At 46.4% G+C, this 17,422-nt stretch overlaps 1 protein-coding gene across 2 annotated transcripts in view; it reads right to left on the bottom strand.

Moving 5' to 3' along the window:
• Window positions 1-5,170: 5,170 nt before the first annotated feature.
• The window catches only part of Znf592 (zinc finger protein 592), a 32,190-nt gene continuing 19,938 nt past the window's right edge, over window positions 5,171-17,422 (bottom strand). For both annotated transcript variants that reach the window (XM_055623148.1, XM_055623149.1), the window contains 6 exons: window positions 9,836-10,012; window positions 9,398-9,557; window positions 9,017-9,304; window positions 8,674-8,786; window positions 8,024-8,159; window positions 5,171-6,577 (listed from right to left, as the gene is read on the bottom strand). In XM_055623148.1, coding sequence (XP_055479123.1) covers window positions 6,050-6,577; window positions 8,024-8,159; window positions 8,674-8,786; window positions 9,017-9,304; window positions 9,398-9,557; window positions 9,836-10,012 — 1,402 coding nt within the window. In that variant the 3' untranslated portion in view covers window positions 5,171-6,049. The remainder of the gene's footprint in view (window positions 6,578-8,023; window positions 8,160-8,673; window positions 8,787-9,016; window positions 9,305-9,397; window positions 9,558-9,835; window positions 10,013-17,422) is intronic.

The raw sequence follows: 17,422 nt of genomic DNA, 5'->3' as shown, positions 1-17,422 counted from the left end.
TAGTGGCTAAGCCCTCCCTTTCCTATATGTCACTATCTTCTCATTCTTCTAACATTTTGAATGCCTCTCGGTAGCAACTTCTACCTTTCCTGCCCACGCAAGGGATGCCACTAACAAATCCAGCTGCCACCTGCCTGTTTGCCTCCTACGCCATTGTTTTGTTTTTTCATCCCCAATGTTAGGTAGGGGTTGAAGCCACTAGGCAAGTACTCCATCACTGAGCCACACACCAAGTCCTATCACAGTTTCCAGCCCAGGCAGGCTTGACCTCGCAGCCCTCCTCCCCATCGCTGGCCCGAGTCACCAGACCTGGCCTTCCACTGCTTTCTTTCACTTCCATCACTTCCTCAGTTTTTGAGACAGTCTTTCCTATATAGCTATAGCTGGCCTGGAACTCGCGCTGTAGACCAGGCTGGCCTCAAACTCAGAGATCCTCCTGCCTCTGTCTCCCAAGAGCTGGGATTACAGGCACGTGAGATTATACCTTTTTCTTTCTTCTTTTTGAATCATTGTAGCACAGGCCGGCCCTCCACCTCACTGTGTAGGAAAGTATGACCATGAACTCGTGATCTTGCCTCTGCCTCCCCAGTGCTGTCATTAAGATGTGTGACACCATACCTAGCTTTGGCTCCATTTTGAAATCATAACCAGAAATCTCTTCAGAACTAGCCTAGGAAGGAAATGTGAAACTCACATAGGCAGAGCTTCTTAGAGAGTGGCATAACTTTAATCTCAGCACTCAGGAGGCAGAGGCTGGAGCAGCTCTGTGAGTTCAAAGCCTGCCTGGTCTACAGTGTGAGCTCCAGGACAGCCAGGAGCACATAGACTTAATCTCAAAAACCAAACAAGTACACTACCATGCCCACTTTCAGAGGACGGAGGCAAAGGCAACAAATGGGCTTTAACTTTGGGTCCAGTAGACCAGGACAATGGTTTTCTATGTGTGACAGCACATCGGCCTTTGAAGTTAGTGGTACTACAGGTCAATGGTCACTTGAATACTTAATGTGATGGGGCTCCTCCCAATTAGAATTGGCATAAGTGACCTTGACTTATTTTTGTGATTCATTTTATAGTCAATAACATATTTATCGGTTTATAGTATTCTTGCACTAAACACAACTTAAATTTGAAAATAATATAAAATGAAAATCAAAACACACAGGATGTGGTGGCTTACACCTGTTCTTTTGTCCTTTTGGCACTTAGGAGCCTGTGGCAGATGGCCCCTCATGAGTTTGAGAACAGCCTAAACCACACAGTGAATTTCACGGTAGTCTATGCTGCAGACTGAAACTGTCTCTATGCACACACTTTTTAAAATTTTTTTTGAGACAGAGTCCCATGTGGTCCAGGCTGGCCTCAAACTCACTATGCAATGCAGGCTGGCTTGAAGTCCAGACCCTCCTATATCCATTTCCCAAGTGTGGGATCGCCGGTGTGCACCATTACAGCCAGCTAAATGAAAACATCTTTAAAGGCCAATGTACTATACGATGAACTAGCTCAAGAATTCATCCGGATGCAGGTCCCTTCAGGATCTGAAGATGCCTGAGAATCATCAATAGACAGAAAGCTCAATTTGGAAAGGCTCAATAAAAAGGCAAAAGCATCAGAAAAAAGCCCAGTATGTAAATGCAAAAACCTGATATAAATATAGAGGAAATATGGCTCGGTGGTAGAATGCTTACACACACACACGGCAGATGAGAGAACCTGAGGCCAAATGACTGTCAAACAGGGATCAAGAAGTAGCATTTCTGATTTTTAATCACTGGCTTTCTCCATCCTCTTACACTGCTCCTGAGGGTACCCGAGAAAAGCTAGGAAGCCTGTGTGATGCTGCATGCCTATAAGCTTATTATCCAGGAAGCTGAAGCAGGATTCAGGGCTAACCTGTGCTACAAAGCAAGACTCTGTCTCAATAAAACAAAAGAAGCCTGAGAGGTGGTTCAGTGGAAGAACACTGTCTAGTATGCCCAATACTTTAGGGCATTAACGGCTACGATCATAATTCTAATTTACCATAAATTCAGCTGTGAATGCACCAAAGGACTGGAAGGTGATACAAAAGCGCTAACCACTTGCTAAAAGGGCAGTTACGAACACATTTTACATTCGCCATGTTGGTGGTTCATTCCTTTCCAATAAAAAGGCATTTTAAACGGGGACCTGAATAAAGGTTATGTATTTAGGAGTCATGGCCCCAGGCATCCTGTCCTCACTGCCTAAGCTGCTGTGTGTGTTGATGAAGATGAGCAGCAATCTTGGAGAAGATAAAGGACATATTCTAGGACCCAGAAGGTCCTCCTTGTTTAGGTCAGCCCGAGAACTCTGTGGATGGATGTGCTACTAACTGAGTCAGGTTTATTCACTCGTGCACACATTCATCCACTCATCCACACACTTTTTAAACCACCACTAGATGGAAAAAAAATTGTCTTGAAGCTTTTAAAGACTTATACTGGCCCAGGGCCTAAGTTTTGAGCAACCTCTGTAACACTATGTAAGTGAAAAAAGCAAGCTTCAGAACATGACGTAAAGAATGCTACTGTTTGTATTAAAAATAGATATATAAATATACATATTAATAAACTCATAAATGCATAGAATTGCTCTGAAAAGATACACAAGATAGAGATAACAATGAGGAACTCTGGTGAGGGCACTGGAGGCTAACCTCCATCAGGAAGTTTACTTTTTATTGTATATTCATTTGTATTGTCAAATGCCTTGTGGTTTTGAATGTGTATGTATCTTTTTTTCCAAACAAAAAAAAAATTTTTTTTTAGTTACCTGGTGCTAAATGTACAATGGTGAACAGGACAGAAGTTCCTCAGCCTGGGGCAAGGCAAAATGTAGAATTCTAGGGGCCATAACACAACCATCAAGTTTTTAAAACCCAGACTGTTTTATATAAGAGGCAATTTTTTTTTTTTTACAACAATTAATCCATGGCAATTCGGCATATCATTTTACAAAGACAAAGCAGTTAAAGAATAAATACGAGTCATTTGTCAAGCCTCAGTGTAGTCAGATGGTAATTTCTAACTTGGTCAGGAGAGCATTCACTGCAGCAGGGAAATAAATACCTGTTACAGCAAGCATCCTCAGATGACAAACAATAGTGCATTAAAGAACACGATGAGATCAGGAGATACTGACTGAGGAACTGTGTGTTCCCCGGGAGAGTTAGGTACCCTCTTCCAGACAGTGCTCCAGAAATGATGGGTTTCAGATGGCAGAGTAAACCCCAGTGAGCACGCACATCAGGGACACTGCATATGCAAACGCAGGGCCCTCCTTGGGGTGACAAGGCACTGGTGGACTCCATGGAGAATCTGACGCTAGGGGTGCTCGGAACTGGTTAAGGGCAGCAAGAACTCAGGCTGTGGCTCAGGCTTCCCATAGCAGTTCCTGGTTTCCCACTTCAAGATGCTGGATCTGGCATGAGGACAGCACTCCACCCTTAGCTTCTCCACCTCCTGTGTTCCAGCTCCCGTGATTTCTGAGTGGGAAGAAGTGCAGCCACACAGCTCAAACTGGAGAGCAGAAGGGTGGGCTCTGGATGGCTCCACACCACTGACGGGCTGGCAGCAGCCAGAGCAGCCCTGTCACTAAGGCAGCACAGGGGCTGACAGGTTTGACTCAGCACCATCAGCATAGGTGGCCTACGGTATCTGTCATTTAACCTGAGGCCATTTTCTTCTCTGTCAAATAGAAGGAGAACTGAGAGCCTTGGGAGAATTAAAGTCTCTGGTAAGAGTTAAACAAGACACTGGGCATGATCAGGACTGGAAATGCTAACTTCATCATCACTGAATAATGGAGAGGCATACAGGCCAAGCCTTAACTGATAATCCACATTGTGAGCAGCAGATGAGAGATGCGCCAGCCCCCAGGTCCAGAAGCACAGAACCCCCATATCCACAGGCTATTCTGGAAACTAGGGAGTGCTTGCACACTCATGATCTCATCCAAGTCTTTAAAGAGCTGGATGGGGATTCCTAGTTCTGCTCTGAGGGGGAGGAGCCTGTGAGGACGAGGTGTGCCAGAAACTGTTTAAGAGCAGCAAGAGCTCAGGCCATGGCTCAGCACTCCAAGCAGCTGGATCTGGCATGAGGACAGTCGCTCCACAGTTTCTCCACTTTCTGTGTTCCAGCTCCCATGGTTTCTGAGTGGGAGGAAGTGCAGCCACACAGCTCAAAGCCCTCTAGCTACCTCCTTAAGAACCTGCTCTCATGAATGATGGGGGAAGGGGGTGTGCAGAGGCTCCCTGCAATGGGGATTAGCATGAGGTGAAAGATTGATAGGATCTCAAGAGAAACCAGAGTAGGTGATGGAATTGGGAAAGGGACAATGGTTAGCTCCAGGCCTGCTCAACAGGGCTGGCTTCTCTCACTGGCAGCCGGGGAAGCAGGAAGGTGGAGGTCTTGCCAGGAAGAATGCTCATTAAAATGGTACGGACAGCAGAGCGTCTCTGAATCTGAGGCAAGCACTAACTGTTTCCATTAGCCTTTCACTAAAAATTTGGCATTTGATAGAAAAGGGAAAAAGTCCTCGATTGTGAAAAGGTCATGCATATTTATCCAATTGGATTCCTAATTAGTGTCATGCCTCCCTTGAAAGATCAAGTCTAAGAACTCAGCCAGTACCCCCTCCCTGTGCTGCACAGGATCCTGGTGGGCCTAACCCAGGCCAGTTGGGTCAGAGAACACCTTCCCACAACCTGTTCCTTGTGCTCAGGCAGGCCCCACCTCTCATCTAATCTCAATTCTATCAAGTCTGAGTTTGCTGTGGCAGTGGCAATTGTCTCTGAATGCTGTATGAACATCACAGAGTTCCTTCTCTACACCCCTCACCAAGAATCTCTTGGTTGAAAACCCTCTGACAGAAAGATACCCAGAGAATATCAAGAGGCCTTAAGGTCAAGGCAACTAGACCAGAGTCCTTGAGGTGGCTCTTGACCACTACTCACACCCCTGCTCCCTTGCTCCAGAGAAATCTCCAGAGAACCAAGACCCCTGGTTTTCCAAACAGAAGCTCCAGAATTTAGAGCTTCCAGGAAACACTCTTCCTTCAGATAAGGCAGTCAGGGCTGTCTGGGAAGAGCCTCAGGTGGAGCAGGGAAGGGCTAGCTCACCCAAAGAGAATTACAAGAGCCTACCTGCATGATAAGATTTTTTTTTTTTTTTTATTGAAATATGGTCTGAGCAACAAGAATGTAGCTGAGAGGAGGAGGGCTGGCCTACCTGAGGCAGCAGCCTCCCTAATGGCACAGGAGCAAGAATACAAACATCCCAATGTCTGTGTGTCCACACCCCGCCTGTCAGGGGTTGCAGGACAGCAGCAGAAGGAAGACCCGGCACAGACCCCACAGAGGGTCTGGCTCTTGGCACCTGCCTGCCTTAACCATACTTCATGTTTTCCTCAGTTCCACATAGGAGTGTACTGCCATTTCTCCCACCCACAGAGACATGATCAGTGTGACAGGAGAAGTCCTCAGGATGTTTCTGGGGAAAAGAATCAAAAAAAGACAGGAAGGAAAGGCCGAGCAAGGGACCTCACCAAGCCAGGCTGGGCTTGAGTTCCCAGAGGAACGGCCAGCACCCTTCATTCCCCTCCTTTGTGGGCTCTGAAGGCAGGAAGGAGAGCTGGTGTCTGCAGGGAAATAGAACTCTGAGGTGTCTCCAACTGAACACAGCAGGTAGGGAGCCCAGAGCACAGCTACTGAGAAGTTGCAAGCTGAGTTGACAGCACTGGGGTTGCACTACCTAAGGAGCCTGGGGATGGAAAGACGTGAATGAGAATTGGAGTACAAGAAGCAGCATTAAGCCATAAATAACAGAAACAAATTCAGAGCTATGAGGGATTCTGGGTGACCCCACATTTTCTGGGGCTGGGAGACAGCCAGAACCTACAGCTCAGAACAGACACTGTTCCAGAGCACAGTGGCCACACAAACACTGGGGCAGAGCTTTTTATTTCCCACAGTCTGCACAGCAGGTGGAGGGCACGACAGCCTGACGGATGGCTACAAGGCCTCTGGTCACACCTGAGGAGATAGTGCATGGCTGTTCTGGTCCTGAGAGGCCTGTGGTTGATTCTGAGGGGCTTGGGCACTGTATTCGTCCAGAGTCAGGCCTAGCGACCTCCTTGGCTTTAGGTCAGCCACCAAAGGGTCACTGGCACATTCTTCCAGTCCATTCTCTCTAGTCTCCATGGCCACCTCCTCTGCAGAGCATGCCTCTGGGTCTGTGGCTTCCACCTTCACTTCCACAATCTCTTCTTCCTCCTCTTCCTCCTCCTGGTCTCTCACTTTGTGGACTATGAACAGGTGGCGGTTGAGGGAACTAGCAGACGTGTAGCACAGGCCACAGAGGAGACACTGGGCTGTGGAGCTGTCCACCTGGTGCTGAGGTATGTGGCTCTGGAATTCGAGCTCTGAGTCTGTGGCAAAGCTGCACTTTGCACACTGAAATACGGACCTGTGCCTTTTGGTAGAGGGAACAGTTGCGCCATTGCTAGTGCCTGGAGCGTCTGCTACTCTGCTGACTGCTCTTTTCAGATGGTTCACCTGAAAGAGAAAACAGTGTGAGCAGAGATGAGGCCAGCTCAGATGTACCTTCTGCTCATGAGGGAGAGCACACCTGTGCCATGGAATTCATGTGGAGGTCAGGAGACAACTTTTGGGAGTCATTTTTCTCCCTCTACTGTGGGTTCCAGGGATGGCCCAAGTTGTTTTCTAGATTTTTATTAGATTTATTACTTTTCTCTCACGAGTGAGTATTTTGCCTGCACGTGTGTGTATGTACCATGTGCACGCTTGCTGCCTGAGAAGGTCAGAAGGGGGGAAGCAGATTCTCTGGGACTGCATTTATAGGCAGTTGTGAACCACCATGTGCATGCTAAGAATCAAATTTGGGTCTTTGCCCACAGTAACAAAGTGTAAGCTACAATAAAGTCCTTCCTCTCCAAACTCTTCTTGGCCTTGATCATAGCAACAGAGAGAAAACTGGGAAGGCTGGGTCTCACAGCTCCTCCAGGAAAACACCTTATGCATGTTTTTAAAGACTGTGGGATAACTGCCTGCCACGGCTTACGCTCACTTCTCTCAGCTTGCACTTACACTCAATAACATATGCTGGAGACTACCTCCATGTGAGCAAGCAAAAGCCTCACTCTTCTAGTGGCTGCACGCTAACCCATTGCAGGCAGACAGCTTCCTCCACAGACAGTCTAGTTCCACCTTTGTCACTGAGGCAGACATCACCAAACACATTGCTTTATGCCTAAGGTGCAAAGCTCTCTACCCGAAGTCCTAGAAGCAGAACAGCTGTGTCAAAGGGCATGCGCATGCATTTAAGGGAAGGGAGACTGCATAGTTCTCATGTACTTGTGGTGACCAAAAAACACAAAGAAAGAAACTGACACGCTACCTACTTTGTGTGCAAAGGTTTCTGCCAACTAGCACCATTCCCTGAATAACCAAAAATATTTCTAGGCAGCTCATGACTTCAGGCAGCTCTCAGACCTACCCGAGTCCTCCTCAGAGCATTTGGCCTTATGCTATGGTGAGGGAAGAATCCGCAGCAGAGGGGCAATTAGGATGGTCTAGAAACTCACCAGAAATGGGACAGGAGCGTGTGACAGCAATGAGGGAAGAAAGCAAGGGGCCAGGAGAGGGGGTTCTAGACCCGATCCCTCCCCAGCTAGTGCAACAGGGAAGTAATGATCTTTTGCTGACAAGCTAGCTCTGCCTGCCTGCCTCACAGGATTTCAAGGAAGCAGAAGTAAGGTTACAGCAACAAATGACTGATGGGCTTTCCCATGGATCTTTGCTCCTGTCTCCTCCTCCATGTGTCCAGTGTCCTCAGGAGACATACAAAAACAGTGACCACATGTAGGTTACTCAGCTTGCTTGGTGGTCACAACTTCTGATGGATCCCTGAAGCCGCTCCTACGCCTTTCCAGTCCCAGGCCTCTCTGGGCTGCCAGTTCAAGGCAGTGATCCCACACTCACCTGAGGGGAATGTCCACCTGGTTGTATGACTTTGGACGTCTGGCTCAAATCAGGGTTTCTGATACCGTGCATAAGGCTGATGTGGCTCTCTAGCAGAGAGGGTCGAGGAAAGCTGGGGCTATCCTCAGTGCAGTACCTGCAAGAGCATGGTTGAGGAGGTGGTTCAAACCCCAGGTTCCTCCATTGTTCCTTAAGAGTACCAGGACAGAAATCTATTTGAGCAGGTAGACTTGCTAATCAAACCAGCAGGACGGCTAAGGGAGCAGACAGCAGCAGGTCAGGCTACTTATATACTTGACACTAAGCCCTCATCCCAACACCAGCCAGAGGGCCCAAGACTGGGCCAGCGGTCAATAAGAAAGGCCAGAACACTGACATCCGTCATATCACCATCTCTACTCTCAAACATTAGGCCCATTTTTCTCAAACTGAGAAAAGCCAGGGCTGGAGATTGAGAGGAAATTATCAAGAGCTGCCAGGCCCTGTAAGCTGGCTCCTGACTTGCCTGATTCCTCACTTAGCTGGTGTTTTCCTGCTAGAAACTCATCACTCTCTTGCTGTAGGCCCCTGCTCTCAGCACAGCAGAGCCCCTGATGCCACAGGCAAATTCTTTTGAGTCTCAGGCATTTTCCCTTCCCTTCCAGACTCACCCACAAGTGTAGACCTTTTTTACTGTGTCGTGGTTGTTGCGTATGTGTTTGCGCAGGCTGCTGGGAGTGTGGAAGGACTGTTCACACTGCCGGCATGGGTACCGCTTCAGTGTCTAAGGGAAGAGGAGACAATCCCAAAGCATCAGAATCCTAAGTTCTGGGTGCATCTTTCTTTTTAGATGATATGACCAGAAAGGGGGATAGCCTTAAACCTTACGGTCTATCGTACCCACCCTGCCCCAAACACCAGGAGCCTGCAGTTAGCCACATGAGAGGATCCTAGCCTCACAGGACAGAAGCCCAAGAGCTCCAGTGCTGCGCTGTGGCATGTGGCCACACTTACCCGACCATGGCTCTTTTTCATGTGGGACACATAGCTCTCTCTATCAGGGACCCACTCCTGGCACTCTTGGCAGGTCCAACCAGTGTTCCTCATCCGTGGCCTTGCTTCAGTTCTGCGGTGGGCTTCTGGCCGGCCCCAGCGGCCAGCAGTCAGCGAGCTGCCTCTAGCAGCTCCACTTGTGGCTGGAGGCTCAGTGGCAGCACGAGAAGCAGGGCGGCTAGAAGCCGTGTCCGCTGAAGACTGGAGGCTTGACAGCTCATCCACGTTCCGGGGAACACCGTGGGTACTCTGGGGTGGGGAGAGAGATTACTGACTGGGCAAGGAGAAGACACATCTCTGACATCACATTTTTTCCCAAGCTTCTCTCCCAAGCTTCCTCACCTTGACGTGCTGCATTAATTCTGGCTTCTGCAGAAACAGGAGTGGGCACTCAGGGCACTTGAAGACAGCCGCTTGTGTCTTGCTGACATTCTGGTAAAAATGCTGTTGGATATGCCTCTTCTTATTGAAGACCATTTCACAGGAGCACTTATAAATTAGCCTGACAAAACAAGCCCCGGAGGAGTAAGGCAACCAGGGCTCTGCCAGCAGACTCAAACAGCCCCTCTCCCCTGTCTCTGCTGGCTCTGCAGCAGGGTGAGAGGCTTGGGGAGACACTAGCCTGAGCCAGTGCGCATCTTTTCCTGCCTGGATATCGTCAGGACACTGAACACATCTCTCCACAGCCTCAGCTCCCCAGCCCGTCCTTATGCTACCCTGACGGCGTCCAGGCCACCCTCTCTGCCCCGGAGGACCTGCCAATCCTGCTGCTGCACTCACTGGGAGGGTCTGTGGGGCTGGGTGGGGTGCTGGGTGGTACTGTGGTCCATCGTACTACTGGCAGTCTTGAAGGCCATGGGACAGAATGCACATTTGTGGAAAACCTGGCAGTGTCGCTCCTGGATGTGGCTTTTCAGCAAGGCCAAAGTCAGGTGGATGACACCACAATGGATGCACCTGGACAACAAAAGTGAGGGAGTGTTAGGCCCAGGCTGATGCTGGAAGAGGGACAGAAGGCAAGAAGTGAGCCATATTGGGCTCCTCTTCCTCATTCCAGCCCATAGGCTACAGCCTCTGCACAAAGACTCCTTGAGCCCAAGGTCATGCCTAGGAGAGAAGCAAGGAGAATCCTCAACTATCCCCAAATTGGCTAACCTTCCAACCAAAATTTTGAGAGCCTTGGGAGAGAAGCTGATAGGAAGAGAGGAAGGAAATGGTTAAACACTGACACAAATGCTCTCAACTGAAAGGGGGCAACTGCAGAACTATAAGGGGAGCCAGGCAGGGTGGCTCACACCTGTGATCCCAGCACTCAGGGAGGCAGTGGCAGGTGAGTGCAAGGCCAGCCTGCTCTACAGAGTGAGTCCAGGACAGCCAAGGCTACACAGAGAGACCCTATTAAGAAACAAAGGAAGGAGGGGAAGGGGAAGGGGAAAAGGAAGAAAGAAGGGGAGGAAGAGGAAGGCGGCAGCACTGTTAGCTGCAATGCAACGTGGCTGTTAAAATCTATTTATTTATTTATTTATTTATTTATTTATTTATTTATTTATTTGCCCCTCCCCCCCTCCGAGACAGGGTTTTTCTCCATGTAGCCCTACCTCTCCTGGCTGTTAAATTTTAAGTTAACGAAATTACATTACAAATTTAGTTCCAGGCCAGCAAGATGGTTTTTGCTGCCAAACTTGATGACCTGAGTTCAGTTCTCAGAACCCAAATGGCAGGAAACTACCAACTCCAAAATGTTGTCCATAGGCCTCCACACACACATACCATAGCACGCCAAACACAAAGTAAAATCAACTCCTGGCACACAAAAGTTCTTTCATCATATAACCACATTTTAAAAAAGGAAAACAGTTTTATAATCATGTGTTGTGCACCATGTAAAGTTTTGGAAGAAATCAGTATATAATATTTAATTTTGTCTATTATCAGCAGTAAGAAAACAATATACTCTTTAAATAGTGTAATCTTGCTTTCTTATAATATTATTGACCACATTTCAAATTATTTTTAAAAAGACAGATTAAGTTTTAAAATTCTAAAACATTTGAGGAAGAGAAGGCAGAAAGAATATCAGACAGCTAGAGAGATGGCTCTACACTTAAGTGCTCTTTCAGAGGACAGTGTCTGATTCCTAGCACCAAATGGTAACTAACAACCATCTATAAACTCTAGTTCCAGGGGATCTGACACCCTCTTCCGGCCTCTGTGCATAGCAGGCATGCACATGGTTCACAGACATACATGCAGACAAACACCCTTAATAAATAGAATTAATCTAAAAAACTACATTTTAAAAGAGAGAATCCCAGAGTTGAAAAATAGGGAAAGGGGCTGTGAAATGTCACCTTCTGAGCAAGACAGCCACTGCCACCAGGAACTCACAGCATCAGGCACTGGTAGTTGGGTCTGCTCCTCTAAGGTGTGGCGGGAGGAAAGGGGTGGGGGACATAGCCCTCACTACTGAACTACTTGTTACTCAGAAACTCAGGGAGAGGGGAAGCCTTTGCCTCCAGCTGGATAGTGGTGACTTCACCAGAACCAATGGATAGTTCCAATCCCATGCTCAAACAGATGACCCTGGCGAAACTAAACAGGTCACAGACTGAAACCAAGTCATGTGATTCTGGAAAAGAGACTGGTAAGAATAGGGCAGATAAGCTGATAGATACAGGAGAAAAGGCTGGGCAGTGGTGGTGCACACCTTTAGTCCTAGCACTCAGGAGGCAGAGGCAGGCAGATCTCTGATTGTAGAGCCACCTTGGTCTACAGAGTGAGTTCCAGGACAGCCGGGACTACACAGAGAAACCCTGTCTTTTATATTTATGGTTGCGAGCCTAGCCTTTAATGGCTGAGCCATCTCTCCAGCCCGAGAGACTCTGTCTCAACAAACCAGAAAAGATAAAGGAGAAATGGGATAAAAGGGGAAATTAATTAAAATACATACATATATACATGAAATTATTAAAAGAATAAAATACATCAAAATCTTAATTTCCTAAAACACGTAATATATATGTACAATTTACATAAAATTCATATAAATTATGTAATATATACATACAATGTACAAGCTTATTAGCATTCTCCTTAAAAAAAAAAACCAGAAAGAATAAAAAATATAAACTAATATTCTAAAACTCTGTAGTAGTACTCAGTAAAATGAAGCACAGTTATATTTTTGGAAATTATTAAATAGCATTAGGACAAGAGAATGGGAAAAAATATCTGCAAATCATGTATATAACAAGGAACTTAGTAACAAATGTTGGCAAAAATAACAAGATGAAAACCTCACACTATGTAGGAATTTAAACAGTACAGCTGCTTTGAATAACAGTCTGTCAGCGCTTCAGAGATTTAACCAGAGTTAGGATTTGGCATTCCTATTTACTCCTGTGTGTTCACTCAAAAGAATGGAAGCGGAGGTGTGCGGCTGACCCCTGCAACACCAGCCACATAGGAGGCCCAGGGCAGGCAGATTGCCATGGGTTTGAAGCCAGCTTGGGTTACATAGTGAGTTATAGTTCCATTTGAGCTACATACAGAAATCCTATTTCAAAACAAACAAAAACTGCTGAGCATAGTGGCACACACCTTTAATCCCAGCACTGTTGAGGCAGAGGCAGGCAGATCTCTGTGTCTGAAGCTAGCCTGATCTACAGAGTGAGTTCTAGGATAGCCAAGATTACAGAGAGACCCTGTCTGAAAAACCAACCAACCAACCAAACTTTACAAAATGAATGAATGAATGAATGAATGAATGAATGAATGAATGAATGAATGATAAAGTGGGCTTGAGGGATGGCTCAGTGTTTAAGAGCACTTGCTGCTTTTCCAGAAGTCTCAAGCTCAGTTCCTAGCACTCACATTAGCACCCAAGGAAACTCCCAACCACCTACAACTCCAGCCCCAAGGGCTTTGGTGCCTTTTTCTGGCATCTGCACACACCTAGACACACATATGTAAATATTAATAACAGTATATCTTTTTGTAAACTGGTAATAGTTGAGGAACTTAAACCTTTATTGGCATGTCCCTAAGCCTTGAGCATTTACTGTTACTCTTCTCAGAACACTATGTTTTATACAGCATTCTGCATAAAAAGTTTTGATAACATAATTGCTTTTAACACATTCTTTCTTTCAATTCTTTTTCTTTCATTTATTTATTTGTTTGTTTTTGGGTTTTTCGAAACAGGGTTTCTCCGTGTAGCCTTGGCTGTTCTGGAACTCATTCTCTAGATCAGGCTGTCCTAGAACTCAGAGATCCGCCTGCCTCCCAAGTGCTGGAATTAAAGGCACATACCACTACTGCCTGGCTTTCTTTTATTTCTTAAAGAAAGCAAAATAAGTATTAATTAAAACAAAAAAGTTTTCCCAGCACTCTGGGAGGTAGAGGCAGGCGCATCTTTGAGTTTGAGGCCAGCCTGGTCTACCAAGTGAGTCAAGAACAGCCACGGCTACACAGAGAAACCTTGTCTAAAAAATGAAACAGAACAAAAAACCAAAATAACAACAAAATAAATTTACCAGGTGCATGCCCAGGGTCTTAGCACTCAGAGACCTAAAGTAAGAAGAGTATAAGCTTGAGGCTGTGAGCCAATCTGTGCAGTTGGGAATTTCTAGAACTGATGATTCAAAAACAGACTGAGGCATCCCTGTGGAAGAACACCTGACTAGCAGCCGAGGCCTTGGGTTAAATCCCTAGAATTAGGGGAGAAAAGATTTAAAAAAGCAGTGCTGAGTGTGGTTGCACACACCTTTAGTCTCAGCGCTTGGGAGGTAGAAGCAGAGGCAGGCAGATCTCTGAGAGTTCAAGGCCAGCCTGGTCTACATAGCAAGTTCCAGGACAGCCAGAGCCATATAATGAGACCCTGTCTCAAAACAACAACAAAAAACTAAGATGAAAGAAAAAAAACACATTCCCCCTAAATATTTTAGTATTGACTGAATTGCTTTTAGATTGGATTTGATCTTAGAATAAACTTACGTCAAAGTTTAAAAGGTTCTGGGAATGTTTATTTCGTTTATTATTTTAAAAAAATGATTTTTCCCTTTTCTTCTCCCTCTACCCCAATCCCCAGACAGGGTCTCTCTGTGTAGCCCTGGCTGTCCTGGAGCTCCATCTGTAGACCAAGCTGGCCTGGAACTCACAGAAATGTGCCTGCCCCTGCCTCACAAGTGCAGGGTTAATGGTGTATGCCACCACCACCCAGCACAGGTTTTATTCTTAATTATGGTTATATTTATGGATTTATGTGTCTGTGTATGTGTTTGTGCATCTACGTTCAGTGTCTATAGCGCCAGAAGAGGGAGTCAGATCTCCTGCAGCTCAAGTTTTAGGTGGCTGTTGGCTGCCCATTGTGGATGCTAGGAACCAATCTCGGATCCTCTAAGAGCAGCATGTGCGCTTACGTGCTGAGCCATTTCTTGGAGAGGGCCAGGATTCTGTTCCCAGCACACACATAGTAGGAGAGACTGATTCCTACAAGCTGTTCTCTGGCCTCCACAGGCACACTGGCATACACTCTCCCTCACAAACACAAAAGGGATGACCAGTGATAAGCACTTGTGTGAAAAAGGCCTACCTTATAAGAGATACGCTCTCTTAGCCTTTGGCTTGAAAGTCTTCTAATATCCCTGTGGTGGTATGGATGAGAAGGGCTACCACAGGCTCGTTTGAATGTTTGGTCCCCAGTTAGTACAAGTGTTTGGGAAGCATTAGGTAGTGTGACCTTGTTGGGAGTAGCTATGGCCTTGTTAGATGTATGTGTCACCCCTTTGAGGTTTTAAAAGTCCAAGCCAGGCCCAGTCTCTCTGCTGGAACTTGCAGAGCAGATGTGAACACTGAGCGACTGCTCCAGTGTTATGTCTGCCAGCCCCCACACTCCCTGCCAGGATGACTCACCCTCAGAAATTGTAAGCAACCCCCCAATTAAATGCTTCTTCTACAAGTTAACTTGGTCATGGTGTTTCATCACAGCAATAGAACAGTAACTACGACAATCTTCTTTCAGAAACTTTCCTGACCATTCCGTTCTGAGTTATAATTACTGTGTGTGAGAGAGAGAAAGAGAGAGAAGAAGGGTGGGATACAGAAAGAGAGAGAGAGAGAGAGAGAGAGAGAGAGGTGACCTTGAACTTCTATAGCAAAAGGTACAGGCAGTTGTGATGTGAATACAGGGAACAGAACTCAATTCCTGCTCAAGAGCAGTTAGTGCTCTTAGCCAGAACTACAGAGGTCCTCTGGGATCAAAGGCATGCACCACCACTGCCTAGCTTTGAACTTTTTTTGGTTTGTTTGTTTGTTTCTAGACAAGGTTTCTCTGTGTACCCTTGACTGTCCTGGACTAGCCTTATAGACCAGGCTGGCCTTGAACTCAGAGATCCACCTGTCTCCCTAAGTGCTGGGATTATAGGTGTGAGCCACCATGTCTGGCTATTTATTTTTATTTATATATGTAAGGAGGTTTTGTCTGTGTATATGACTACGAATCATGTGTGTCCAGTACTATGGAAGCTAGAAGAGAGTATTAGATCTCCTGGGACGAGAGTTTGAGAGAACTGTTAGCTGCCATGTCGGTGCTGAGAACTGAACCCAGGTCCCCTGAAAGAACAGCCAGAGCTCTTAACTGCTACCCTATTCCTCCAACTTCTGCCCTTAGTTCCTCTTAATCTTCACGCCTCTACTCCTGGGATTTGAGATTATAATCAAGTGCCTCCAATGGGCACTGGCAAGGTGGGCACGATACTGTCACTTATAACCCCAGGATCTGGCTAAGGCTGGGTGGTTGTGAATCTGAAGCTTGTATAACACGGAGGACTAGTCCAACGTGGGCTACATAAAGAAACAAAAATTAAAAAGTGAAAATGCCAGATGTGGTTGCACACGCACACAGTGAGCATGTCCATGCATGCGGGTGTGTGTGTGCTCATATGCGCACAGTCAGGAAGCAGGGGAGGGAGGGTGCCATTTTAGGTCAGCCAGGGCTATAGAGTAAGACAGGCAAAAACAAACAAGCAAACAAAAACATGGAGGAGGGGCTTAGATTACAAAGTGACTAAAGACAAAATGACAAAACACACTCTTCCCCTCTGAGGCTATCCCGGTGATATCTTATTTTATTTCTGTGTTTTGCGAGCGTTAAAAGCTTCTTTTTAGGTGATAGGCGGTGTGTGGCGCCTTCCTCTACCGGCACCCACAGTTTGCAATGCTGCTACTCCAGGTAGGAAGCTTGCCCTGAGGACCCACCATCTTTGCTTCTAAGTGCTGCGATTCCAAGTGGCTACCACGCCTGCCTGGCTTTTGTGTGGGTTCTGGGGATCCAAAGTCCAGACCTCACACTTGCTCTACTGAACCAGTTTTGTCTATGTATTTTAAGAAATGATCTCCTGTGGTATGGGCTAGCTTTGAATTTGCTGAGCATCCAAGGATGACCATGAGCACCTGATCTTCCTGCCTCTACCTCCCAAATTCCAGGATTACAAGAATGTGCCACCACTTGTGGGTTTAATATTTAACTTTTTTTTCCTCTTTTTTTGAGACAGGGTTTTTCTATGTAGCCCTGGCTGTCCTGGAGCTCATTTTGCAGACCAGACTGGCCTTGAACTCAGAGATCTGACTACCTCTCCCCTGAGTGCTGGGATTAAAGGTGTGCACCACCACACCTTTAACTTTTTTAAAACCCATTTTTTTTTTCTCTCTTGCCCTTTCTTTCCTCTCTAAAACAAAAATGTCTGCCCACCCACCAGCCGACACCACTTTTGTTTGTTTTTTGAAACAGGGTCTCAGGTAGCCCAGGCTGGCCTTAAACTGCTGACCTTCCTGTCTCTACCTTCCCGTCTCTACCTCTACGGGGATAACGGCTATGTACTGCTATCATGCCCAGTTTTGTTTTGTTTTGTTTTGTTTTGAAATATGGCACTAAGGATCAGATCCAAGCATGCTAGGCAAACACTCTAGCAACTCAACTGTATCTCATGCCCACTAGTCACATGCTTGTCCTATTCGGCTGTGTGTATGGGGCATTTATGTGGTGTGCATGTGTCACTACGTGGGCATGTAAAAGTATGGAGAAAAACAAGCTCAGGTGTCAATCTACATTGAGATAGGGTCTCTTTGTTGTTCACTGTTGTGTATACCAAGCTACCTTGCTGCAAGCTTCCAGGGTTTCTCCTATCTCTACCCACTGCACCATAAAAGCATTGGAATTATAAACACATGCCACTATGACAAATTTTACAGACGTTTTGGGAATTCGAACCTAGCTCCTCACTCTTGTGTGACTGTAAGCCATCTCCCCATTAACCTACTGAAGAAAGAAAGAAAGAAAGAAAGAAAGAAAGAAAGAAAGAAAGAAAG

The sequence above is a fragment of the Psammomys obesus genome, unplaced genomic scaffold, assembly GCF_907164565.1.
Source record: "Psammomys obesus unplaced genomic scaffold, mPsaObe1.curated_primary_1811, whole genome shotgun sequence".
In the NCBI taxonomy this organism is placed as follows: domain Eukaryota; kingdom Metazoa; phylum Chordata; class Mammalia; order Rodentia; family Muridae; genus Psammomys; species Psammomys obesus.
Note: the sequence above shows the minus strand (reverse complement) of the source record. Positions and strands in the feature narration are given on the sequence as shown.